We start from the raw sequence: 27,510 nt of genomic DNA on the forward strand, positions 1-27,510 counted from the left end.
TCACAGGCTGACTGAGGTCCAGATATGGGAAGAGTGCACAGGTGCCAGAAATAGTATTCAAGTAGAGCAGTGATTCTCAAAGTGGACGCCACCGCCTCCTGGTGGGTGCTGGAGCGATCCAGGGAGGCGGTGATGGCCACAGGTGCATTTTTGAGTTCAATAGTTTCATAATTTCAAAGTTCAATGTTTCTAATTTATACCTTTCTTTACTATATTTTACAAAAAAGGTAGAAACATTAATACATATATCTTTCCTATTAATTGCTATAAAAATTAAAAAAAAAATTAATTTTCAGGGGGTGCTAAGTAATATTTTTTTTTGGAAAGGGGGCAGTAGACCAAAAAAGTTTGGGAACCACTGAAGTCGAGTCACCTTTCTATTATATCATGCTGTCCTCAAATAAATGGGAATGTTTCAAATATTTTCAGTAAATTGAGGAAATTTCTAGAAATACAAAAAATTCTGCCTACTGCTTTCCACCTTATATCATATTTGTTCACTATGTGTTTCATACAAATATTAAGAATTACCCATGTAAAAACCTTATCTTACTCTCTGGAGGGCAATAAACCACACAAACACATCTTTGTTCAGTCACCTCACTTAGAGGGATTAAAGCAGAAGGGGAGTAGGGTGGGGTGGGGTGGGGGAGGAAATCAAAAGCTTCTAAAGGCCCACCTCTGTTTTCCCTATAATTGCCAACAAGCAGTCCACAGCCAACACAACAGAGGTAGCTCAGTGCTGGAAAAGGGGAAGAGCGAGAAGAATTCTATACAGGTTTTACTGGCTTTTGTTTTCTTACTAAAAGGTGCAGAGCCTAGGCTGTGTACACAGTACTGTAAAGGAGCAAAACACCCACTTAATCATATTATGAAATATGACCTTACACAAGATTTTAATCTCTGATTGCTAAGTAATTCAAAAGTGCTATTACTAGAAAAGGTGTTTTCCTCAACATAATATACATAAAATTTAACAGAGGTTAGGCATTACCTTACCTATTAAAAAGTAGCCAGTCGGGAGCTAGACAATACATAAGCATTTGCTACAAATCTGGGTTTCAGGTTTCTAAAGCCAGACACATGCTAATATAATGAAGTTGGGTCCTCCAATAGTTTTCTAGTAAGCAGTAAAGGGCTGAGCTAAGGTCTTCAGGATTTAGGAAGCCCTGAAATCAATATACTAAAGAAGGAGTTACTAGGAGTAGGAGGCTTTTACATTTCCAGAAAATAGACTAAGGGGATTTAAGAAACAGTAAGCAACGGAGATAAATGGCAATAAGATAGCAAAATGACTGAGCAGTTTCAACAAAGGCTCTGAGTTAGGAATTTCAAGCTCTAATGATCCTCCTTTTTCCATATGCCCACTGTAAGGGACAAATAATTTGACTGTTCTGCATTTTGGTCTCACTACATATAAATTAGGTCTAATTCCACCTGTACTTTTCAAGGATGCTGTATGGATGAACAAAGACCTTTGGAAGTGCTATTAAATGGTACAAAGAAGACTAGAGTTTCAAAACAAGCCATTAACAAAGGAGATCAACAAGTGGGTTTAGATGTCAGGATACCTGGACAGGTACAAAAAAAAAAGCACAAGGTACAATAATTTCTGTCACAAAACTGCAAAAGCCAGGAAAAAAAAATAAAGCTCACAAAGTTAAGTGCTTCGTAAGTTTAATTGGTAGTCCATCTAGTCCAATTCTCTCATTTAACGTACAAGGAAACTGAAGCTCAAAGTGGTAAATTATTTGGGGCCAAGAAATCTGTTAGTTAGGAAATGGTCTAAAAACCTGTAGACTCAAAAGGAATTCCAGAAATGCAAATTAAAACAACTTTAAGATATTCTTCCATGGAAATAAAAAAAAAAAAGTTTAAAATAAAAAAAAAAACACCAAAGTTCCTAGAGATGGAGAAATGAGTAGATTTACATATTAATGGTGACATTATTGATTGGAATCAATCTTTCTATAGACCAAGCTGACAATATGTAACAAGAGCTATAAAACTGTTCATTCATACACACTGACCCAGGAGTTCTACTATGGGAAATACTCAGAGGCAATATCCCAAAAGAAAAAAAGGTGATGTTTACAAAAATGTTCACAGCAGTACTACTGCCAGAAACCCAAGTGCCTATAATGAATAAGTAAACTATGGTATATTAACAGGATGTAATATTATACAGCTATTAAAAATGACAAGCATTTGGGCTATATTTATAAATTGAAATCTAGGGCACCTCACCATACAATTGGTACTACTAAAATGAGACCTCAATGATATGTATACATAGAGGGGTGGGGAGGGGAATAACTCGAAAAACATAGCCTATATTTGACCCTATACCAGTGATGGCAAACCTAAGGCACAAGTGCCAAAGATGGCACACAGAGTGCCCTCTGAGGGCACACACTGCCCCTCTTCGAACTTCCAGCCAGAGTTCATTACTAGAAAGGCAGAGGGCCTTCAGCAGAGTTGCTTCCTTCCCCCTCTCCATTGTACCTGAGGACATTTTTTTACATCCCCCTGCCCCTCTGCCCAGCAGCCTAATGGGCCTGCATAGGGGGTAAGGTGGGCAGCTCACCAACGGCAGAGCTGGAAGGGAGCAGAGCACTCGGGCCACTCCCCATCCATTCTCTACACTTGCTGAGGACATTCCTCACTTTATCCACCCCTCCACCCAGCAGCCCAATGAGATCGCTTCCTCCCTCCCCTGTATGGGGTAAAGGGGTGGTAGTGGTGGGTGGGGCAGGCATGGCACTCAATCTCTGGGGGAGGGCTTGCACATCACACTTGGTCTGGGGGCAGGGGGCAGGGCCTGGCACTCCACCTCTAAAAGGTTCCCCTTTACTGACCTATACCAGAATTTCACATGAAAAAAAGTGGAACGAAAATTGCTATGAGCACACTGATTATCATGCTAAAAAAATTGGCCATCTCTATATACTAACATCAATGAGAAGCAACTATGGAATGATAAAAACACTAGATAACATGTATATAGCACTTTACATATGTTATCTCATTTGATCTTCGCCATAACCCTATGAGGTATGTGACATTACAGTTCGAATTTTACATATGAAAACCAACTTGCCTAGGGTCACAAAAACTAATTTTTAAAGATAAAAAGAAAAAGAAGGGGAAATTGTCATAATTGATCAACATATCTAAGAAATATGAAAGTATCTTTAATGCACAACACTGATGGTCCTACCATCTCTGCAAAGAAGTATAGATATCTTTTTCGTCTCTTCTTTTGAGTCATGCCTTTTCTCTTTAATTATACTTCAGTTGTGAATGTGTTATGTTTTTTGTTTTCTTGACTTTGCTCATCAATAGGCATCAGTTCATAGAAATCTTTGCTTGCTTCTCTGTATTCATCACACCTATCATTTCTTATAGCACAGTAGTAGTCTATTATATTCATGTGCTTTAACCATTCCTGAACTGATATGCATCATCTTTGTTTTCAATTCTTTGCAGGCATAAAAAAATGCTATAAATAATTTGGTGTATGTAGCAACACTCTTTTTTTTATCAATATCCTCCATGGGTTATGAACCTAGTAAAAGCATCTCTGGGTCAAAGAGCACAGATAGTTTAGTCACTTTATCTGCATAATTCCAAATTATTTTCCAAAATGGTCATACTGATTCATAGATCCAACAAAGAACTAGGTGTTTTTGGTTATCTTTGACAATCTACAAGCTGTGAGGCAAAACTTCTGAGTTGTTTTGATTTGCATTTCTCTTTATTGTTAGTGATTTGGCAAAATAAATATAATAAAGATTAAAAGGAAAACAACTGAGGGAAAAATTCATAACAAATTTCTCATTTGTTGTTCTCATCAATGAGACAAATGTCTCATTTCTCAAATATATAGAGAAGCAAATCAAATTTATAAGAATACAAGTCATTGCCCAAATGACAAAGGATCAAAGGATATTTTTTTTCAGATGAAGAAATCAAAGCCATCAATAATCATATGAAAAATTGCTCTAAGTCCCTCTTGATTAGAAAAATGCAAATTAAAACAACACTGAGGTACCACCTCACATCTATCAGATTGATCAATATGATAGTAAAGGAAAATGGTAAATGCTAGAGGAATGTGGCACTAATGCAATGTTGGTGAAGTAGTGAACTGATTCAACCATTCTGGAGGGCAATTTGAAACTATGTCCAAAGGGCTAAAAGACTGACTACCCTTTGATCCAGTAATACCACTACTAGGTCTATATCCCAAAGAGATAAAAAAAAAAGGGGTGTGTGGGGGGAAAGACTTGCTTGTACAAAAACATTGATAGCAGCTCTTTTTGTGATACCAAATTGGAAATTGAAGAAATGTCCACCAACTGGGGAATGGCTGAACAAATTGTGGTATATGATGGCTATGGCATACTACTGGGATGAACAGGATGACTTCAGAAAGAGCTGGAAAGACATTAATGAACTGATGAAGAATGAAATAGGCAGGACGAGGAGAACATTTTACATTAACAGCAATATTGTGGAATGATCAATTGCAATAGACTTAGCTACTCTCAGCAATAGAATGATCCAGAACAATTCAGAGGGACTTATAACAAAGAATACTATCCACAGAAAGAACTGTTGGAGTTGGAATACAGATCAAAGCACATAATTTTTCACTTTAATTAATTTGGGTTTTTGTTTTTATGATTATTTGCTTATGAAATTGATCAATATGGAAATATGTTTTGTGTGATAATACATGTATAACCCAGATAGAATTGCTTGCCAGCTCCAGGAATGGGGAGGGAAGAAGGGAGAGAGACAATTTGTATCATATAACTTCAGAAAACTCATGTGGAAATTTGTCAAATGTAATTGGTAAAATAAAAGATCTTATAATAAAAAAATAAAGATTATTAATGACATGGAGAAATCCTTCTTATGAATAGTAGTAAATTGCAATTATAATTAATAGTTTGCAACTCATATGAATAGTTCATTCCTATCCTTTGACCACTTATTTATCAGAATGTCTTATGAATTATGGTTTCATGCTGTAATATCTTGTGGTATATGTATAAATGTATTCCACATCACTGTGGAATATTTATCCACAAAAATGCATCATTATAGATGTTAATTGTTAAAATACTATGGATATGTTTACAATAGTAGTTGTAAAGATATTTTAATTTATAATTTTTTAAAATTCACTATCTGTAAGATGTCAGGTAATATAAAATTTTGAAAATATGCCAATATGAAATAATAATATCCTGATTGATTTTGCCAACTGCTTAAGAGAACAAAAATGGATTTTGTAGAACTTGGAAAGTTTAAAGAATGTGTATTGAAAACTTTTTATTGACAAAGAAGTCTGTGCATGTAGGCAGGGTACCTAGTGATAATTTATATATAGATGCAGTCCTAGGGTAAATCACACTTTCTTTATTCTTTTCATTGACAAAGATTCATGCTTTTTTTGTTTTTGTTTTTCCTATATGTCCTCAAAAACATATGAGTCTTCAAAAAACAAACAAACCACTTAGCAGAGAAATTTGATACAAAGATTTCCACACCCCCGGTCCCCCAAATCTGGCTACTTACCTTTTATATTCAGGTATAATAATTTTGTCTGTGCAGAAGATTTCAGTTTCACCTAAATCAGTTATCCATTTCTATCTTCTGTAATTGTCTCTATCTCTTGTTTAAAAATATATCTCCTCCTGTGAGAGATATATAACCTGATTCTCTTCTAAATTTTTATAGTAGGATTTCAATATTAAGGTTTTGTGTCCATTTAGAATGCACTGTTTTAACTTGTATAAAGTGGTGGTCGTCTAAGCTTAATTTCTGCCAGACTAAAGGGATCCTAGCAGTTTATATCAAATAGAGAGATTTTCCCTAAGTCATTTACATTTTCTGGTTTACTGAACACTGACTTGAATTCCATTGTTTTTAACTCTTTCCCCAATCTAGTCTGCTGTTGATCTTTTATTTCATAAGCAAAATTAGATAGTATTGATGACTGCTACTTTATAATATAGCCTAAGTCTGGAAGAGCCATTCCCACATATCTCATCCCTATCTCTTCTTATTGCTTCTATTGATATTTTATTTTCTTTTTTCCAAATAAAATGTTATTGTTTTATTGAGTCTATATTCATTTGGTAATTTGGTACAGTGTTAAAACTGCTAATTAATTTAGTTGTATTACACACCATAAACACTAAATATTTCTCTCGCTACTGAATTTGTGCTTTATTTCTTTAAGGAAGATTTTGTAATTAAATCTATACAAGTAATTTGTGGCCCTTCATAGACTGATACCTAGAAATTTTATATATTTTAAAAAATTATTTGAAATGGGATTTCCCTTTCTATAATTGCCTCTTAGATTTCTTATTATTGTCATATAGAAGCGAAGTTGATATTTAAATTTATTTTATAGCCTATAACTTTGCTTGAAGTTATCAATCTCAGTATCTATGAATTCGCTAGGATTTTCTAAGTAAACCACCATATTCCATATCATTAACAGTGATAATTTTATTCCCTCTTTACCCAGCTTTGCACTTTAAAATTTCTTCTCTTATCTTACTAACATTTCTAGAACTATATCAAATATTGGTGGGGAGGAGCAGCTGGGTGGCTCAGTAGATTGAGAAACAGGCTTAGAGATGAGAGGTCCTTGATTTAAATCTGGTCTGGACACTTCCTAGCTGTGTGACGCTCGGTAAGTTAATTAACCCCTATTGCCTAGCTCTTATCCCTCTTCTGCCTTGGAAGCATTACTCAGTATTGACTCTAAGACAAAAGGTAAGGGTTTAAAAAAAAATAAAAGTGGGAAGAGTGAATTTCCCTACATTTATTGGGAAAGGTTCAAATATATCTCCCTGGTATATGATGCTTGTTTTACAAAGATACTTTTCATGATAATAAAGAAGGCCCCTTTATGCCCAGAAAGGCATTTGGATAGATCAGTGGATAGATTGGTAGGTCTGGATTCAGGAAGACCTCAGTTCAAATAAAGCCACAGATCCTTACTAGATGTATGACCCAGGGGACAAATCATTTTAACTTTTGTCCACCTCATTTTTCTCAAGTGTAAAATGGCACCTACCGCACAGGGCTGTTTATGAGGCTCATGTGAGATAATATTTGTAAAGTGTTTAAGCACAGTGCTTGGTGCAAAGTAGGAACTGAAATAAATGCTTATTTGCATTCCCTGTGAGTGATAGACATTTGAAGGGTTTTTAGCATAAGTGAATGTTTTATTATGGAAAAACCCTTTTTCTGCATCTGTTGATACAATTACATGGTTTGGGATGTTTTTGATTTTCATAGGATTATGATGATTGCTTTCCTAATCTTGAATCATCCTTATATCTCTAGAAGAAATCCAACTGAAGTCATGATGAATGAGTTCTTAGATCAACTGCTGCAGTCTGCTTGACAGGATTTTATTGAAAAAAAATTAAACCAATTTTCATTAATGATCACAATCTATAGTTTTTATGTGTTTTATCCTTCTTTGATTTAGTTACTGGGACTGTAGTTGTCTTATAAAAGTAATCTCGTAGAGTGCTTTCTTTCTCACTTTCTGAGAATAATTTGGGCATTACTAGTACTAACTGTTCTTTAAAAGTTTGATAGAATTCTCCTGTAAATATATCACGACCAGTTTTTTCTATCTTAGTTCCATTTCCTTCTCTGAGATTAGGTTATTTAAGATCTCTATTTGATCTTCTGTTATTGGGGTATTATTTACTTAGGAGGGCATTCCATCATTTCCTTGGTGATCTTAGCTTTGGTAGCAGATAACTGCACACAGTAGGGTCTGATATTTCTTTTGATTTCTTCTGGTTTTGTTGTGATTTCACCTTATCTATTTAATATTTTGTTCATTTGATTTTATGCCCTATAGTTTTTAACTCAATTACTTAAAGATTTATCGATTTTATTAATCTTTCAAAGAACCAGCTTTTGTTTTTATAATGTATTTAGCCTTTTGGTTTTCGGTTTATTTCATCTCTCTTTTTAAACATCTCACATTTGTGCTTATTTTTGGTTTATTTGTTGACTAATTTGTTAAAAATGCACATTCAGGTCATGAGCCTCTATCTTGTTGATGATTAAAGAAAGGGATGTGTTTTTTCCTCATAGGACTGTTGCAGCTACATCCCAGAAATTTTGGGATTTTATTTTGACATTTATTTTATTAGATATAAAATATCAAGTGATATTTTAATCATTAGATTTTTCATTCATATAAGTATTGTTTCTATTCTTTCATCCACTCATTCGTTAGGATTTTATTGTTAAGTTTTCATTTGGGTCTGTTGTTTTTTGTTTGTTCTCCCTGAACTTATAACAATTGTTATTACATTACGTTCTATATAAGATGCCATTTTCATTCTGCCTTTTTTCTTTTTAAAAAACCTTTATCTTCTTCTATGTATTCCTAGTTTAGTTAATTTTAAAATATTTTCTACTTTATGTATACATATAAACACATATAATGAATAGGATTTCTCTTTTATGATATTTTCTTGATCATTATTGTGAGTAAATTAGAATGCCTATTATCTTCTTGTGGGTTAATCTTATATCTTAAAAAAATTGCTGAATTTAAAAACAAACAAACAAACAAAAAAAACCCTTATCTTCTGTCTTGGAATTGATACAGGCATCGATTGTACAAGTAGAAGAGTGATAAGGGCTAGGAGACTAGGTAGGGTTAATTGATTTGCTCATGGCCAAACAGCTAGGAAGTGTCTGAGGTCAAATTTGAACCCAGATCCTCCCAACTCCTGGCCTGACTCTCTATATCCACTGAACTGCCCCAATTATTCTGCCTTTTTAACATTTGTTTGTAATATCCCTAGGATCTCACACATGGTCAGTTTATGTAAAAATTTCATATGGGGCTGGAGAAATTAAAAGGCACCAAAAGTATTTTAGATTTAGTTTCTCCAGGAATTTGTTTAGTTCTCTAGCCTACCCGTCTCTCTGTTAGACTTGTCCAAAACTGTTTTACTACTGTCTCTATACATTTCAGTTAATTTTCCTTTATTAATTTAGATGCATTTGGAGCATATAGATTTAATATTGATATTGGTTTTTTGTCTATAGTTCTTTTCGGCATAATGTGGTTTCTTGCCCCCCAAACCCCATGTGGTAAAAGATTATTTTTGCTATGTCTGATTGTATGATGGCAATTCCTGCTTTTTTAAGATTCATGGCATAGTCAATTTTTTACTCCTTTCCCATATGTTTATTTTGTTTTTCTTATCAGATCTGCCTTTCTTTTTCATTATATTGGATTGTTTAATCCAATTACATTTAAAGTTAGTAGTTAGATTTTTATTTTCTTCCATGTCTCTAATGGTTGCAACTAGCTTATAGAACATAGTCATAATAGCATACAAGATGACTTGTGTTGATCTTTTAAACAAAATTATTTTTTTTTTACTGTCAACTGAAACATGTGGAGTTTAGTCTAAAAAAGGGCTAAAACCCATGTAGAGTATTTTTATGATTATATGTGCATTCTCAAGAAGTTGTGATCTTACCAATTCTGTAAATACTAACATTACAGAAGGGAAAAGGAAACTTCAACAACAGTTTTTGAAAGTTTTTTGATGTGTATTTAATAATATAAAATCTTAGGGAAATTATTTTAAATTGTTTTGATGGTGGTGCTACAATTTTAAATTATTTTGAATGGGAGAAAAGTTCATTGATATAGATAGCATTTGGGAAAAGTCTATGACAAAGGGGTGAGAAATACTGCTTCTATTAAATCTCTCCCACTAAAAGGGATTAGATACACTTGTTTAGGTTTATTTTCAAATGACTTTTCTTTTAGAGTATCTGTATCCACTTAACATTTGCTAAATCCCTTTGACAGGTGCATGGACACTGTAGGTGGTCTAGTCCAAAGCTATTCTAACAAGAATAGGCTCTTGCAGAACTAGTCTAAAAAGCCCAGTCAGAAGCTGAGAAAATAAGAGCAGGATTCAATAATGTTATCAAATCTCTATGCAAACAGTAAAATATGCAAGAGTTCTCTCATGTTGAACTAAGAAAAAAGGATCTTCATTATTATGTTTCTTACTATAGTAAAAACATGGCAACTAATTCAAATTAAACATTTAAGTGTTTCTATGAATAAAGATTTTATTTCCTATTTATCAGTAAAGTGATTTAGTTTACATTAAAATTATTGTAAAGGAAAATCAGTGTCTACACAAAATATTTAAAGATGCTCCAGAAACATAATTAAAACAAATAAATTATATTGTAATAATTATTTCCATAGCATTTTCCAATGTTTATGTAAAGACTACAGAAAGATGCCAAAGCAATTTTACTAGATATAACTTCCATTTTAAAGTGATGCAATCTTAATACTTTTCAGGCTAGTTCAAGAGGAATCTACTACATTCAATGAAATTCAAATTGTTGAAGGCTAATGTAAATTTTTAATGTAAATGCTAATGTAAAATTTTATAAGACTGGTGATAAAGGTGATCAGATATTGGATTTGGGAGGCCATACAAGGAAGACTTGGGCTCAAGATCAACAGGAAGATAAAGACTCAAATACAAGGTACTTTTGGTGGTGGTAGGGGAGGGCAGGAAGGGGCCCACAATCACCTGAGAGGATCAGGAAATAATTCACATAGAAGGTGGTGCCTGATTCGTGTCTTGAAGGAAGATAATGGATTCTATGAGACAAGGGTAAAAAGGAGACTATATATGAGTGTTGGAAAATGGTCAATGCAAAAGTACAAAATAATGTCATTTATGAGGAACAGAAAGGAGATCAGTTTAGCAGGGTCCAAGAAGATGGTTAGGACAGGATCAAGTTAGTAATGGTTTTAAATGCCAAAAGAATTTACATTTTATTCCAGGGGCAAAAAAAGAGCAAATGGAGTTTAGGAGAGTGATATGGTCAGATCTAAGATGAAGAAAAATTGCTTTGGTGGCAGTGTAGAGGATAGATTAGAGTTGAGGGTGAAGGGAGATTTGAGATAAGGTCAATTAGGATAGTGTTTTAACAGTTCCCAGGTGAAAGGTGATGACAGCCTGAACTAAGGTGCAAGCTATGTGACTAGAGAGAAAGGGTCAGATATGATACACTAGGGCAAAAATGAGTTCCATTTCTGGATAGAATTGAACTGGAAAAAGCTCTGTGAGTCATTTGTATAGGAATGACAAGTTAACTCATGGGTGCTGATGAGGTCACCAAGAGAGAGAGTAAAGAAAGGGAAGAGAAAAGGAAGGAAGACTGAACTCTGGAGTACACCCACAGTAAGCAGGAATAAGATGAAACAGTGAAATAGCTATAAGTATTCTGACAGGGCAATGTCATAAAAACTTAAAGAGGGGAGAGTAATCAGGAGGAGAAAGTAGTTGACATGTCAAATACAATAGAGAGGTCAAAAAGGATGAGGACTGAGAAAAGACCAAAAGATTTGGCAATTAAGAGATCATTTGTCACTTTGGAGAAAGCAGTTTCAGTTGACCAATTAGGCTGAAAGCCAGACTGCAGTGAATTGAGGGGTAGAAGTAGATGCAATCTAACATTTTGGTCAGATTCTTTATTTTAGAAGTTTAGCTAAACAAGACAGGAGAGCAATGGGATAATACCTTGAGAAAATGGTGAAGCATTTTTTTTGTTTGTTTTTAAAGGACAGAGGAGATGGCCTTGTTTGAGGGAAAGAACCAATAAATAGAGAGAAGTTGAAGATGAGAGGGAGGGACTAAGATTGAGAAAGCAATCAGTTATAGAATATTGAAGTTTTTTGGAATTAAGGAAATATGTACAGGGATTGGCTTTCATAAGGAGAGTCATTTCATTATTAGAGACTGAGAAAGGGGCAGAGAATGAAGGATGATCTCAATGGTTTTGAGATAGAGAATGGAAGAAGAGAGGGCTCATATTGAGTGGCCTCAATAAAAAAACAAAAAACAGGACATGTCCTTGGCTGAGAGTTTGGGGGAGAGAGAGAGAAGTGTGGGAGGCCTTAGGAGAGAAAATAAGTTTGCAAAATTTCTCTGGGTAGTATGATAGGAAGTCAATTAGGAAGAAATAAAAGAGCTGTCTTGTTGCAGTTTTGCCCAGTTGAGGCTGGCTAACAAATTTATACTCTACCCAGCTAAGTATAGTTATGTGACTTCCTTAAGCTAACTTCAGCAGAACCCAAATAGGAACAGAGCAGTCAGATGGTGAGAATAATTCATGGTAGGGATTTTGGCAAGGGAAAAGTGGAACTATGACAAAGGTGTAAGAAATTTGAGAGTAAAGGACAGGGTAGAGTTGAAGGAAGAGCATTCATAGATGGTGAAAGTGTAGGAGAGAGGAGCCAACATGTTGAAAAGCCTCAAGTTTACACCACAAAATCAGTTAATGAAATTCAGAATACGGCTACTGTTAAGTGACTTTGAGTAATCTGAAGGACTATCCTATGGCAAAAGGATGAATCTGGTTTTATTTGGTTTCAGGGGAAGAAGTAGGATTGAAGTTGTGAAGTGGCAGAATAGGCTTGATGTCAGGAATGCCAGGCTAACAAGTGAAGTTCTCCAAAAGAAGAATGGACTGTCTGAGGGGATGGGGACTCTCCCTTACTGAAGAAAGTCCTCAAGCAAAGGCTAGGTGACTACTTGTTCTATAAAGTTCTATAAAGGGGCCTTGTGCTCAAGCAAACAGATCACACCATATGGCTACAGTGGGATGCAATGGAAAATTCCAGCCACAGCAACTCATAAGGACCATCTATTATAGTGACCCATGACAGAGAAATGAGTGCTCTTACCAAGGGATCAATTGCCACCCTGCACCTTTTGTAATCAATGGGTCAATAACTAAAACAAGGCATTATTTTCCCATCAACTTTTAAGGAAAAACAATACATAATGGAAAAAAGTGTGAACTTTGCTGGGGAAAATTATTCTATGAAAATTTGGAACAACAATTTCACAAAAAAAGTCTTACTCTTGATTTCCTAAACAATCTTACAAAGAACACCAATGGTCACTATATAAAAATTCACATTTGTTTTACCTACTGGCTCTTACCTGCTCTGTGATTCAGTTTCTCACAACATACTGTTTTAGAAGGATTTCTGCCCTCTACTGGGAGTCTGTTTAATATTACTGCACTGTTTTTTCTTTCCTCTATTTACAAACTTCTTTGCCAGAAGGCTGGATTTTTTAATATGCTAAGAGTTTAAAGTTAAATATTTCAAATATTCTTATGTTATTATTAATACCTGGTGGTATGGGGGATTCCTTGCTGACATCTCTCAACACCACTATAATGTCTTGGGAGGGGGCATAAATGTTAATTATAAAGCAATAGTAAATGGAGAAACATTTTCTTTAAAGGACTAAGAAGGCATCTTTGGGCATAGACCATCAGGGAAAAAAATACATAAGGTAGATGATTATGGGACCATAGACTTAGAAGTAGAAGGGGCACTGGAGGTCATCTAATCTAATCACATTTTGTAAATGAGAAAAATAAGCTCCAAAAAGGTTAAGTGACATGCCCAAGGTCACCCAGATAATAAGTGGTTGAGCCAGAATTCAAAACCAGGTCATCACACTCCAAAACCAGCTTTCTTGCCATGTTGCTTCCTTGGTTGCTAATGAGACTTAGTCATTCTATTTTTTAGAATCATCCAAGCATGAATCCCTTTTGTTTAATATCCAACTGTATCTTATTTGGAAAACCTAAGAAACCATAGTTCTAATTTACATGACCTTGATTTTTATATATGCATGAAAATTTCCTGAACCATTAAGAAAAAGCAACAGTCCAACAATTGCATTTACCTTTGGCAGCATGGGAGTATCCCTTTTCTTCTTCTTTTCAGAATTTGGATCATCTAATAAGTCTGGTTCAAAGGTATAAAGCTCAGTCAACTCATTCATAGTAAAATGACGCTCTACTTGTTGTTGGTCAACAACACGGAAAGATAAAGACTGCTTGGTGACTTGACGATCATAGATTTTATCCTCCATAGTTCCCTATGTAAGAAAATGTAAAAGACAAAAACAAACAAAAAATATTTAATCAATATTAGTCATAGAGAAGTATGGCCTTTCTGGTGAGCATTGTAACTTTCAAAATAAGTTTCCCTTGCAACAAAGTCCCAAAAAGCCAAGAGAAGGGGGTGTGATATACAAATAGAGGAAGGCTAGAGTTCAGTACCAGCAATTGCTTAAATTTCTACCATATAAATTACTGAGATCTATTAGTTACAAATCACCATTGATTATATATTTATGTTGCTTAATTATTATTTCCTTTCTGGATAATGATGATTTATTTTCCCATATTTATCTCTATTCTTGGGATTAAAGAGTGTACCTTGCTTTTACTTAATTGATAGTGAATTTCTTGGGTTTTTTTCCGTATCAGTTTCATGTTTAGCATTTCTGAAGTAGGAAGAAACAAGCAAGAAAATAATGCCAAATGTGAAGGAATTTTTACTTTTAAAATCATTTACCTATGCTAATCATGCCAGTGGCCTAATCAAAGTATGAATGATATAGAAATAGATCAAGTTCCCCTATTGCCAGAAAGATTAATTTTGACTTTGGCTGCTTTGAGATATGTTTTTGATATATGGTGAGTTTATTATTTTTTTATTCTAATAACAAATTTCCACATTAATGTCTGTTTTCCAAGTTATCACCAATGATATCCACAACTGAAACAGGAGGTGGAAGGGTTATGCAGTCAAGAGTTCAAGGTAACAGATGGGCAGGCAGCCTGAATTAGCACTAGGAGCAACAGAAGAAAGCAGCCAGTACATCAGGAAGATTAGCTATCTGATTTCAGAAAAGCCGAAACACTAAGCTGACATGGAAAACAGACCAAGACAATACAAAACCAAACTCCAAAGAATTCATTATGGTCACTGAGGAAAATAACTCAAAATCAAAGGAAATGGATGAGCAATGCTTTAATATTCTGTATTGATAAAATGTATACATGCACACCACAGAGAACTACTGAAACCTAGTCAGGAGAACCTGGGTTAAGTCACTTATCCTAATGGCCTAACTCTTTTTGCTCTTCTGTCATGGAATTGATAGTAACCCAGAAGGTAAGGGTTTTTAAAAATACCAAAGAAACATTTATCAAACATTTACTATGTGCCAGGGACAGACTGTCCTAAGCCTTTGGTATGTAAAGGCAAAAAATAGTCCCTGCTTCTCCAGCTCAGTCAAATGTAAAGCGTTTTTGTAGCATTTATCACTATTTTGCAGATACCCCTGTGTTCCCTTTCACTGATTCCATGTTATCCATGTCTTTCTACTACTTGGTTTTTATGAACTCCATATTTTATTTTAAAAAAATTTTTGGTGAGTTTATTGTATTTTTTATTCTAATAACAAATTTCCACAACAGTTTCCCAATGTTATATCCAAATTGTCTCCCTCCCTTCTTTCCTCCCCGCTCCTGGAGCTGCTAAGCAATTCAATCTGGATTACGCATGACTCTGTATTTTAAAAAAGATGCATTTCAAACTCACCTGAGCCAAGAACCTATAGACGTACACAGGCTTATTTTGTCCGAAGCGATAAACTCTGAATATGCTCTGGATGTCATAGGATGGATTCCAGGAGGCATCGAAGATGATCACTCGGTTAGCAGCCACCAGATTAATTCCAAGAGATCCTGCTTTGGTAGAAATGATAAATAGTCGGCCTCTAGAGAAACAAAGACAAAAAGCATTTTAGTCATCTCTGGTGAAATGATCATTTATAAGAAGAAATTTTGATATAATGTAGTCTTTTAAAAGATCAGAAGCTTTGGAAATTCATTTATCATTTTTTGAAACAAGCTAAATCTAAAAAGGAGACAGAGTAGTCTAGTCTAAGTACTCAATGATATGGACCAGAAGAGGCATAGATCTGGTAAATAAAATTCATTCTGACTTATGGACAGACATATGGCATTTTCCTGGGTTTTAAAGGGTTTTTATCTGTTAATTTTCCTGTACAGTTTCTGTATATTTAAATTCTAACCCAAGTTCTACATATTTTGCCTGGAGTACTTTAACTTAAAAAAAAAAAAAAATAATAGCTCTTCGTACATGTGATATTTCTAATAACACCTGTAAAAATGAGAAAAAGATACTTTCAAATGAAGAAACAAACTACTAAAAAGTATAATGCCATCTAATTATTATGTACTGAAGTAAAACAATTATGCACAAATGTATGCTATGCACTAATACAGATTGGGTATTTTAATGGGGAAGCTTTGTGGGATTCTTGTCCATCTCCCTATGCCTCGAATTCCTCTGAGAGATGAATTGCTATTGACTAGTATGTGAGGCCCCCAAGTTTTAGGAAGTTTTAGCTATTGAAGCACAGAGAAAACAGCAACGATAGTCAAGGTTGGTGACCACAAAAACTTTATATAGAAAGCAGTCAATATGGGCATTACTCAATGCAGGTACTAAGGAAAAGGAAATGAGTTAAGATATTCAAAGTTTGTTAAGAAACCAATTTGTACAATTCATAGACAGGATGAAATTCTACTTTAGACCAAGTTTCTCCTAGCCTCACAATTATGAATTTGAATTGACAAGTTTTATGGCTATATGGAAAAAAGGGGCAAAATGTTATATGCATATTAGAGAAATTATTATTCTAGCTTTTCAGAGAACTTTAATTCATTCCCATCAAGCTCTCCTCTTCCTAATTTCCTTAACCCTGTCAAGAATCAATATCCTCATAGCTCTTTGGACTCACAACCTAGGTGTCCTAACTCTGCACACTCTCACCTCCCTATATTCAATGTATTGCTAAGTCCTGCTGATTCTACCTTCATAACATCTCTTCTTTATGCCCCCTTCTCTGACACTGCAACTACTATAGTACAGGGCTGCATCACCTTAAGCCTGGACTGTTGCTTGGTCCGAAGTCCATCTTCCATTCAATTATCAAAGTGATCTTCTCAGACCATGTTGTGCCCTTACTCAATTAAATTATGGTGACTCCCTATAACCTCCAGGATCCCTTATAAAATCCTGTTTGGTGTTTGAAGGAGTTTATGACTTGATCCGTCTTCTCTTTCCTGTCATCTTACATCTCAAACACCAATACATAATATGCCATCCAGGAACACAGGTTTCGTTGCTGTTCCTTGTACAAGACATTCCATCTTCTGACTCTTGGTTGTTTTTACTGGCAGTCCTTCATAACTAGAATTCTCTCCTCCTCATTTCTACCCTCCTGGCTTCACTGAATCCTACCTTCTTCAAGAAGCTTTTCCTGATGCACCTTACTTAATGCTAGTCTTCTCTCTGGTGATTCTTGTCAGTGTACCTGTCTATATATAGTTGACTGTCTAGTCATTTGCATGTTGTGTCCCCCATTAGACTGGGAACTCCTTGAGAGCAGGGATTGACTTTTGCCTTTTGTTCTATCCTCAGTGTTTAACAGTGTCGGGCACATAGTAGGAACTTAAATGCTTTTTTGACTGGCAAATTTAGTCATTTATCCCTATATTTCCACTGAAATTTATTCATAAAGTGCCTTTGTAGAGCAGCATTAGTGAATGTTTTTGAGATTGTGTGCCCAAAGTGCAACTTCAAGCTGCCTGTGAGTTCCCTACATTACTCCAGACAGTGAAGGGAGGAAGTGCTCAGACTGGGTGGCTGGAAGGAGAGGAGGGGCATGTAAAAAAAAAAAAGTCCTCAGGCAGTGTGGAGAGGGGGAATGGGGCAGCCCTCTCTGTGCCACCCTAGCACCCATGCCATGACTTTGCCAACATGGCTCTAGGGAATACAGGATTGACTTTATATCTCAATTTAAAACGACTCCAAGACTTTTTAAGTTACAATAATAATCTTAAGTTATAGTGGGTGGAATGAGAGTAGCAAAAAAATAATTAAAAACAAAAAGTCAAGACACAGGCAATAATGGAATCACCTGAGATAAAAAAATATACACCAAGTAGTAGAATATATAACCATAAAGCTTATAATAACTACCCTATCTTGGCTATCCTGAAAGATCTGCCACAGCATAAATTCTAAACAAAAACTCTTCACCCTTCTTAGCAGCTATCTAAAATTTCTATTGCTGCAAAATTTTTTTATTGTCATACAGATTATTTTTTATGGTGATAGGTCACAGATGTTCAAAATACATACTTAGTCTAATATCCACTTGAGATACTCAAGGAAATTAAATGTTCATTTACCTTCTCTATAAATGAAACAACCCAAATTCCATTAACCTTCTTGAAGGGCCTATTTCCTAACCGTTTAATCATTTTCATTGATCTTGTTTCAAAAGCAATTGGATCTACTTCCTAAAAATAAAGAATACATCTCCAGTAGACACAAGTTAATCTTTAGCAGTTGATATGAATACAAGTTATTAACCTAGACACAATGAAGTATGTATACTTTTGACCATCATTTTATTATGATTATGAATGATTTCTTACCTCACATTTGTCTCATCATTAAACTCTTCAGCCCATTTCTTCCTTGACTGTGCAGTAGTTGAGCCATCCAAACGATAGTAGTCAATATTTCGAAACCATTTCCCCTCCCCTAGTAATTTAACAAATAAGAAAACACGTGAAACTATGTAGTCATTAGGCTTGTTCTAACAGCATATTTGCTTTATATTCTATACAAAAGTTGCATAAAGGTCTATAGATGATCCTTAATGATGGCTCATGCAAAAACAACTTTAAATGTTTAAACACATCAGACAAATGGGGGAGAGGAGTATCACTAATTACCAAAGGATCCTTCATCTAAAAACATTCTATCGATTCTGCTACTTACCACCTGGCTGAGTTATTTTATCACTCTGTGGCTCAGCATTCTCAAATATAAAATGAGGGTGTTGGACTGGATGACTTCTAAAATCCCTTTCAGCTCTTAAATTCCGGAATCCTAGGATTCATTAGTCTTCCTTAAATAGTGAATTCCCCATGTACATTCACAAAGATCCAATCTATGTGTGGCTTTACAGGAACATATGCATTCCATAAAGCAAGATTTAGTAGGATAAAATATTTGACTTCATCAAAAAAGGAGTTTTAATAACATTTAAGTTGGATTTGTTTTGATTTAAATTTGTATTCCCTTTCAATATGGCATTTCTTTCACTGACTATTACTACCAGTGATTTACGGTGTGAAAAAACCAAAGCAACAGAAAACCTTTATTATTATTATTATTGCTTTTTAAATGATTTTGAATTTGCCACTTACATCGAACATTGTTACCAATCAATAAACAAGCATTTATTAATTGTCCACTACATGCCAGACATTGTATTAGGTGCTAGGGATGCCAGTAGAAAGAAGAAAACAATTCCTACTCTCAAGGAGCTTACATTCTATTTCAGAAACAAGAAGTACATATAGAAGTCGATAGAGAATAAATATAAAAAGATAAAACAGTGAAGAGAGAGACGCTATGAGGTGGAGGATAAGAGGGAAAGCATACCAAGCATAAGGCACAGCCAATGCAAAAACATAGGTGCTGGAAATGGAGTGCCAGGGTAAGGAACAGAAAAAATGCCACTGGCCAAATAGCAGAGCACTGGGGGTGGGGGTGGGTGTAAAGGTCTTTAAATGTTAAACAAAGGGGTTTATACTTTATCAATTTAGACAATAGTTGACTGAGCAGGGGAGTGAGATGATCAGATAAATAATTAAGGAAGATCAATGGTAGTTTTATGGAGGATGGATTAGAATAAGAGAGGATTTGAGGCAGAGAGATCCATTAGTAGGCTGGTAGTCACAAAGTTACATTTTGAATATCTGCCTATTTTCCATTTATCTTCCTCAGTGATTCACTTTATCCAGTTGTTTTTTTCACTGAGGTTTTCTTTCAGGGTAAAAAAGGGAAGGACATGACAATGAGCTGAAAGAATGAAGAATTTGGATAATTTGAAAGAGGAAGAAAAATGCAATAATAGTCCAACACAAACTTGCATTAATATTATTAATAGGAGGCTTATCAAAATTATACAATCAACATACCTAACTATATGAATGAAATAACAATGAATGGAAAACATAGATTTTATTTAACATTTTACAAGCATATACCTATCTGATATTATACTTGGGAATCTGGGCTATTCAAACTCATCAACAGTACTTCAGGATTTTGTGACATTAGTAATTTACATTTGTGAGGAATGCTTTTAGGAATGAAGAAAACATCTGTTTAAAAATTCTAAGCTCTTTTTACCAACTATATATAGCACCATTCTTTCAACAATTCTTCAAAAGGAAATGTATACACACACAAATTATACACATATAAGTATGTGTGTATCTATCTATCTATCTATCTATCTATCTATCTATCTATCTATATCTGTATAGGATGTAGGTTAACACCCACAATAATCCTAGATCTTATCATCAGAAAGGAAATGATTTTCTTTCTCCTCAATCATCTCACAAAGTATATTTCTTGAACAACCACAATAACTTTATTGGCCTTGGTTAATGATATGCCTTGAGGAGCTAATAGGCACATCTCAACTCTATTCCTAAATGAGCTCCATACCACTACAACTCTAAGCTTCCAAAGGGTGAAGTTTAGGGTGATAAGTGGATGAGTAGTGCTATTAATTACTCCATTACTTCATTTATTCCATTTGGTAACTGTTCTCGCTCCTCTAGTGGTCAGAGACTGTGAGCAATGTCTTCTTTCCTCACCTAATACTGGTACCAATATCCATCCCTCCTATACTACCAAGAGCTGATTAAAGAGGAGGGATGACACTTCCTAGCTATGTGACCTTGGGCAAGTCACTTAACCCCATTGCCTAGCCCTTGCCACTCTTCTGTCAGTATTGATTCTAAGGCAGAAGGTAAGGGTTAAAAAAAAAAAAAAGAGGAGGGGGGAGGCAGCCACATTTCTAAGTGTCCCCAATGGTAGTGAAAAGTAAAGCCCATATTGCTATACCATAGGAATAACTTCGGGGTAACAAGAAATAGTAAATGAATTTTAATTGGGAAAGCACAATGTATCAAATATAGAGTTCAATACACTAATCTCAATTGGTTCAATGTGCTTGTGTCTAAAAAAAGGCTTCCAAATCAGGAAGGGGATTAGAAAACCAGGACAAAATATATTATTTTTAGATTAACTTTGACGTGCCTTCATTTACAGTCCTGTATAATCCTTTTTTGCCCCATTTAAAAAAATAGATAATGAAAGGTATAGATAGAGAGGTTTCAAAATCAACCTTTTTTGGAGGGGAGCGGTGTTGGCAATGTAGTTTGAGAACATAACAGAATTTGGGGAAAAATAAGAGGAAGCACCACATCACACAGTGGGGAGTGCATTAACACAAGAAAAACGCACATACTTGCAATGACAGAGCCATAAATGAATACTAAAGGAGGCTGGTCTGTATATCTAAAGTATAAAAAGATGACTTCAGAGAGGACAATTTTGTACCATTATGGTCTCTTGCTCCACCTCCCCCGGGCCCAAGTCAATTATCCCAAATGACCACAAGATAAAATATGCCCAGAATGTGAGCCAGTGGGTACTGACTTCATTGTTCCTTTCTGTTTCCCAAGGGTTTTAGAACTATTCTTTTAAAGGTCACTAGTCTCTCTTCTAATGTATTTGGCCATTTAATGTTCAGAGAAAAACTTTTCTGAATATTGCCTACTGTGGCTTCCATTTTAGGTTGTTTGGAAAATACAAGAATAAAATTTAATTTCTGTATTGTTTAACATTCAACTTGAGGAATTAGATTTACAAATTGTTCATGCTAACATCTGAGAAGATAAAATGAGATATCTGATAAGGAAAATATTCCTAGTGTAGCGTGAGCTTTAAGACTTCTAATCCTTTATGAATTATATGCCAATACCTTAATTAACAAATAACAAACATCAGGGAGTTGGGCAAGGGGATCTGTCACATCCACACAGTTAGCATGCATAGGCCTCTCAGAGGTCAGGTAGAATCTAGGCCTAACTGAAGGTAGGGTTTCAGCCTAAGGATCTCACAGTCTGGTCAATTGGGAGCCAAGGAAAAAGTACCATCAGAATCATGACTGTGGGTGGGGAAGTCAGAAGAAACTATAAAAAAGGGAGGAACACCTCTTCATAGGCCATAAGGCAATCTACATCCTGGAACCAGTGGAGGCATGGGAGCAAGTTCTTGAGAGTGAAGTGCTACTGGAAAGGCCTTTCTTTAGTAGCAGAAGCATTAGTCTTTATATAAATAGAGACTGTATCTATTGTTCCATGTTGTATTTTCTCTTCTCAATGAACATGGAAAACCTGCAGAGTGCTAAATCCAGTCAAACTTGATCAGATTTTAAACACTGAGGTTTTCAAATAACCAGGATTTTCTTTTATCTTAAGGTATGAAACCTCTAACTTCCTGCATTTCAACCTGAACTTTGAAATACTTTTAAAATTACCCCTAACTTTACTTCAAAATTCCCACAAAACCAAACTAACCCCATAATAACTACATGCCATTAAAAAAAAAACTGGAATTTTCAAAGCATGATAAAAGGAAGATTTTAGGCCTAAAAGGATGCCTCTTAATAATGATGACACCTAACACTTCTATAATACTTTAGGGTTAATGAAGTGATTTACAATTATCCCATCTAATCCAAATGACAACCCTAGGAGGCATATACTATTATTATCTCCATTTTACAAATAAGGAAACTGAGGCAAACAGAGGTTAAATGACTTGCCCAGGGTCACACGGGTAGCAACTGTCTAATGCAGATTTTGAACTCAGACTCCTGATTCCAGATTCAACTAATGATCTCTTAAGTCTGGAGGCATAAGAGTAGGATATATAGTTAGCATTTCCAAAACTCTATTACCTTTATTTTCTTGGGCTATTGGGTGGATGTTCAAACATGTTTCCAAAAAAAGTCATTATCAAGTTTATTTAAGTTTAGCACAAAAGGTAATTTTATAAAAAGTTGCACATTTAATTTTTGGGCATTATGGCTAGTGCTAACTGGAATTCCCTAACCGATCTTCAATGTCTGCATATTTTCAGTTACTGTAAATGAAGACACAAACAGATGTTCATGCTTAAGTAAATGTTAGAAAGAGAATTCTTAAAAATCAGTCTTAATCTTGTGGCACTTAGAATTTATAACAACTATTTGAGTTTAATTAGGTTAGAGTTATTTCTTGCCAAGGCGGGGGGCAGAGAATTACTCTTTATCTAAACTCCCCCTCTTTCCCCTTAGAAGTCAAGGTTTATTTAAACAAAACAAACTCCATCGTATCATCAATTAAAATTGTAGTTCTTAGATTAAGTAGCAAAGCTTATTGTGATTGAGTTACTTACTATTTATTCATGCAAAGTATAATCCCCCCACCTACTGTTAAATAGTGGAATTTAAATCAATTAATGACTAATAAAGCATTAAACACACACACACACACACACAAATCAATGCCCTTGCTTTAAATATTCTTTAAAACATTTTTATAACCTCTCATCTTCCTGCAATATTTAAGCACCTATTTATTATGTCAATGAAATGTGCTAGATGCTGGGAAATTCAAAGATCAAAAGCAGACTACCCTCCAAGATTTTATAGTCTATGAGGAGAAAATGCAATATGGACACAGATCAGCAAGGAGAAAATAATTAGAAGCAGGGAAACAAGCATTAACACCTTGGGGGAGTGGAGGGGAAGAGGAATCAATGAAGGGTTCAAGGAGTTGTGACTTGAAGAGAATGATTGGGAAGGTAAAGATGAGGCGGGAGTGCATTCTAGAACAGAAGGCTGATTGTGTGAATACATACGTCATAGAGCTCTTTGTGGAAGTCTAATTTCCAATGTGTAAATCAAAAAAATGGGACTGGGAAAACAATAAAGATTCCAGGAATCCTCAGCTCCCTCCCCTCTTGATTTTTAACACCACAGGACTGAGCTCCTTCTCTGAATCTCCAGCAGATCATGATTCCTACTGTCACTGTTAATTGATGTTTTTATGGGGATAGTGATTTCCCCCCTTTAATCCTGTGAGAAAATGCCCTTTTTAGGCAGTTCAGGGAAATTAGGGTTGGAATTTTTAAAAGGGAACTGTGCTATGGAACCAAAAGAAATTAAAAATTTATGCTAATGTAATTATCATCTAATTCTTCATTTTCCTGGTTGGCAAAAGAGACCTATAGAGCCTAGTTTTCTTTTCTCTATCTTAACGCCATGTTGAGTAGATGTGGGAGGGCTGCTAGACAAAGTTACTTGTCGTTCTAGACTGAGAAAGATATGTGTTATACCTGACAGCTTTTATAAGATTCTTAGTCCTTCCCAGAACCCATCTCCTAGTCTAATCACCATGTAAGATTCTTGGTTGTCTCTACTACTCTGCAAGAGTCATATTATAGCTCTTGACATTTTGAATGAGGAAAGTACAGTACTTCTTTATTTGACTTCTACTATGGACTTGACTAGTTCATCTTTCCTTGAGGTATCACTGGTTTGAAACTCTAAACTCTGTCTCTCACCCTCAGACCCATTTCTCTTTCTAGTTTGGTTTACCTGAAAACACAGACAAGATAAAGGTTAAATTTGATTATAGTTGTCAGTAAAGCGCAGTTTCTTCACCACTGTTCTCAGCTGACAGCTGGGTCCAATATCACCAAAACTTTACAGATGTCACTTTTCATAAACCTATCTACATCATGGCTATATCATTCAACATTTATAAAATCTGGCTTCAGCCCATTCCTCCAGACTTGCACTTATATTCAAATATCTTTCTATGACCTCCACTACAATATATATATTTTAAAGTAAAGGTTCCAGTCTTAACTAGCCTAATGTTTAATGCAGACTTAAGTCTTTCAGGTTCAAAGCTTAGGCCCCATTGGTCCATCCAATAACATAATATTTCCTGAAGGATATTTCTGGCACATTTGTTGAAGAGACGTAAATAAAATGAGCAAAGTGTACTTAATGTACAAACAAATCTAATCAAACTCCTAAGCACTTTCTGAATATTTCATGTCCTCCTTAATGACTCATCAACCACTCTAGTAGCCATAGAGAGAATGGTTTTGCAGGGATTTATCACTACAAGTTTTACAATATCCCAAATACTTTAAGCATGAAGAAAAAAATAAGAGATGACATCCACCTAGGAAAGAAGAGAGTAGTTTCCCTCACATAGTATAAGGCATATAAAGTTGTTCAGAGATTTGTAAATTAGAGAAAAAAATAAAAACACATTTAAGCTGTACCATAAAATATTTACTTTCAGTAAACTTAAAAAGGCAGCCTGCACACACAAAAAACGAAAAAAAAAAAAAAAAAAAAAAAAAAAAAAAAAAAAAAAAAAGGTGAAGAGAAGATCTCTTCTTTGATTACGTACTTTAAGTAAGAAAAATTATCAAAAAAGTAGAGTGTCATCATCTCCTGCAATGGCATATAATGAATATCTTCCTATGTATGCACTGAAATGTGGCAGCTGAGCAAAAGGATTAGTTAATATATTACTTTGTACATTATACCTTTGTGCAAATTCATAGTGCTTTATAAACCTCAACTCAATTGTCACTATAAGGACTACTATAAGGAGTCTCATGACTGTAAATCTGTAGATTAAATATTGTAATACGATCAATAAAAGCCATACCTTTTGAACTCAATAATCCTATTATTGGGAAGATATTCTAAGTGAGTTATCAAAGAATGTTTTATCTGTCCAAAAATAAGAGATGTATGTATAAACACACACACACAAACACGCACATATCCAACTAGTGGAAAACAGTGAAATAAAATGGCCATGAACATAATGGAAAACTGTAGTGCCACTGTGAATGATAAATGAGGGCTATAAAGATATGTAGGAAAATTTACATGAAATGGTAAATGAAGAAAGCAGAAAGAGACTTCATGAACACAGTGACTTTAAGTACATAATGAAATGAATCAAGACTAGCAGAACACATATATATGGCAAAGCCAAGTGTAGCACATTGTATTAGGTCAGTAAACTACTCTCTTACCCCCAGGAGGCAAACACTAATACCTACCTAATCAAAGAGAACACTATTTTTATTTGTCAAACTAAAGAAACCTGAAACATTAATACAAAGTACTGAAAAATTTTGAGACATTAAGGTGTGGCTGAGAAAATTATAAGGAATAATCTGTTAACATATATCTTGAGTGTAAAAATTCATTTTATTTTATTAACAGCTTTAAATGCAAGTTTACTAGGTCTTATTGTTGCATAAAATGCACAGTTTTTAAAAAAGGAAACACAGGCAGGGAAAAATAAGAGTTAATCCAATACAAAAAAATCTGAGTGACAACATTAAAGCCATATATTAGAAAAGAAAAGCTAATTTGTCTCTTTAACTATCCTATGAAAAGAAGCATGGCTAGTCCAGGAGGCAAAATAAGGCACTTGAAGGCAACTGTTCATGACAGCACAGTGCTCTCATTCCCAATTTTATTTGCCTTCATCCTTTCTCCATTTTGCACCTGCCTGTCTGTGTGTTATGCCTGTCACATTAATCTGCCAGGATTGTATTGCCAAGGGGGTTAAGCAGAACTTGGGATCATAAGCTTGCTGACACCTGATCTATTGTATATCAAAAGAATGAGTCAATCACTGCTGTTCCAAACCCCCATTTAGAGTAAATTCATTTTACCTGTTTATGAAGAAGGATTTCACCTACATTTACAAACATATAATGAAGCAAACTATACAAGGCACTACTAAAGCAGCCATTCCTTATATAAACACTTGCTCAACTAATACAAAGCATGGCCAATGTCATTACCAAGTAATTTTTTACAATAGGCCATAATGAATTAAAAGAGTATAAGTCAGATGTGTCAAACACACAGCCCACAATTCTTCTGAGTGCTTCCAGAACCAGATTGAAATGTAATTGGGAAATATTTAACAAAATAAATACAAATACAATATAACATAGATAATATTATTATGAGATTTTCTAGGTCAACATGTGCCAACAGGCACCCTAATGTATAGCTTAGACTATTATTTTGAGTTTTGATACCACTAGTATAAATGGTACCATGTAAATACCCAGACAGACAAGGTCATAAGACAGCAGTGTCTTGAATATGATTTCCTTGGTCAAAAAAATGCTATCTTCTGGTCGTGTGATCACTTTTATCAACATAACATAAGTATTTAAGATCCAAAGCCCACTAAGAGGGAGTTTCTCTCCCCAAGCAGCAATTATATTATAAATTCCTAATGCTCAAGTATTTATATTCAGCCAAAATTTTAAATGATCAAATACGAAAATTAAATATATATCTGTAACATTCTCAGGTATTCTAGTAATTTGGATAAAATTTTCAAATTGTTGTTTAAGCTGAGAGGATACTCTGAAGAAGAAATTATTAATGGGGAAGGAGATAGATAACTAAAATAATCATTGGGTATGAAAGTCTGAACTCCATCAAAAACAAAACAACAGGCATCCAATGATCCCACTCCGAATTTAAAATA

General features: G+C 34.9%; 1 protein-coding gene across 1 annotated transcript in view; it reads right to left on the reverse strand.

The window, feature by feature from the left end:
• Positions 1-27,510, reverse strand: part of ATRX (ATRX chromatin remodeler) — a 178,779-nt gene that overhangs the window by 25,965 nt on the left and 125,304 nt on the right. The window contains exons 26-28 of the mRNA XM_044682802.1: positions 18,469-18,577; positions 15,536-15,713; positions 13,827-14,021 (exon numbers count right to left, since the gene is read on the reverse strand). Coding sequence (XP_044538737.1) covers positions 13,827-14,021; positions 15,536-15,713; positions 18,469-18,577 — 482 coding nt within the window. The remainder of the gene's footprint in view (positions 1-13,826; positions 14,022-15,535; positions 15,714-18,468; positions 18,578-27,510) is intronic.

This window comes from Gracilinanus agilis, chromosome X (assembly GCF_016433145.1).
Source record: "Gracilinanus agilis isolate LMUSP501 chromosome X, AgileGrace, whole genome shotgun sequence".
Classification (NCBI taxonomy): domain Eukaryota; kingdom Metazoa; phylum Chordata; class Mammalia; order Didelphimorphia; family Didelphidae; genus Gracilinanus; species Gracilinanus agilis.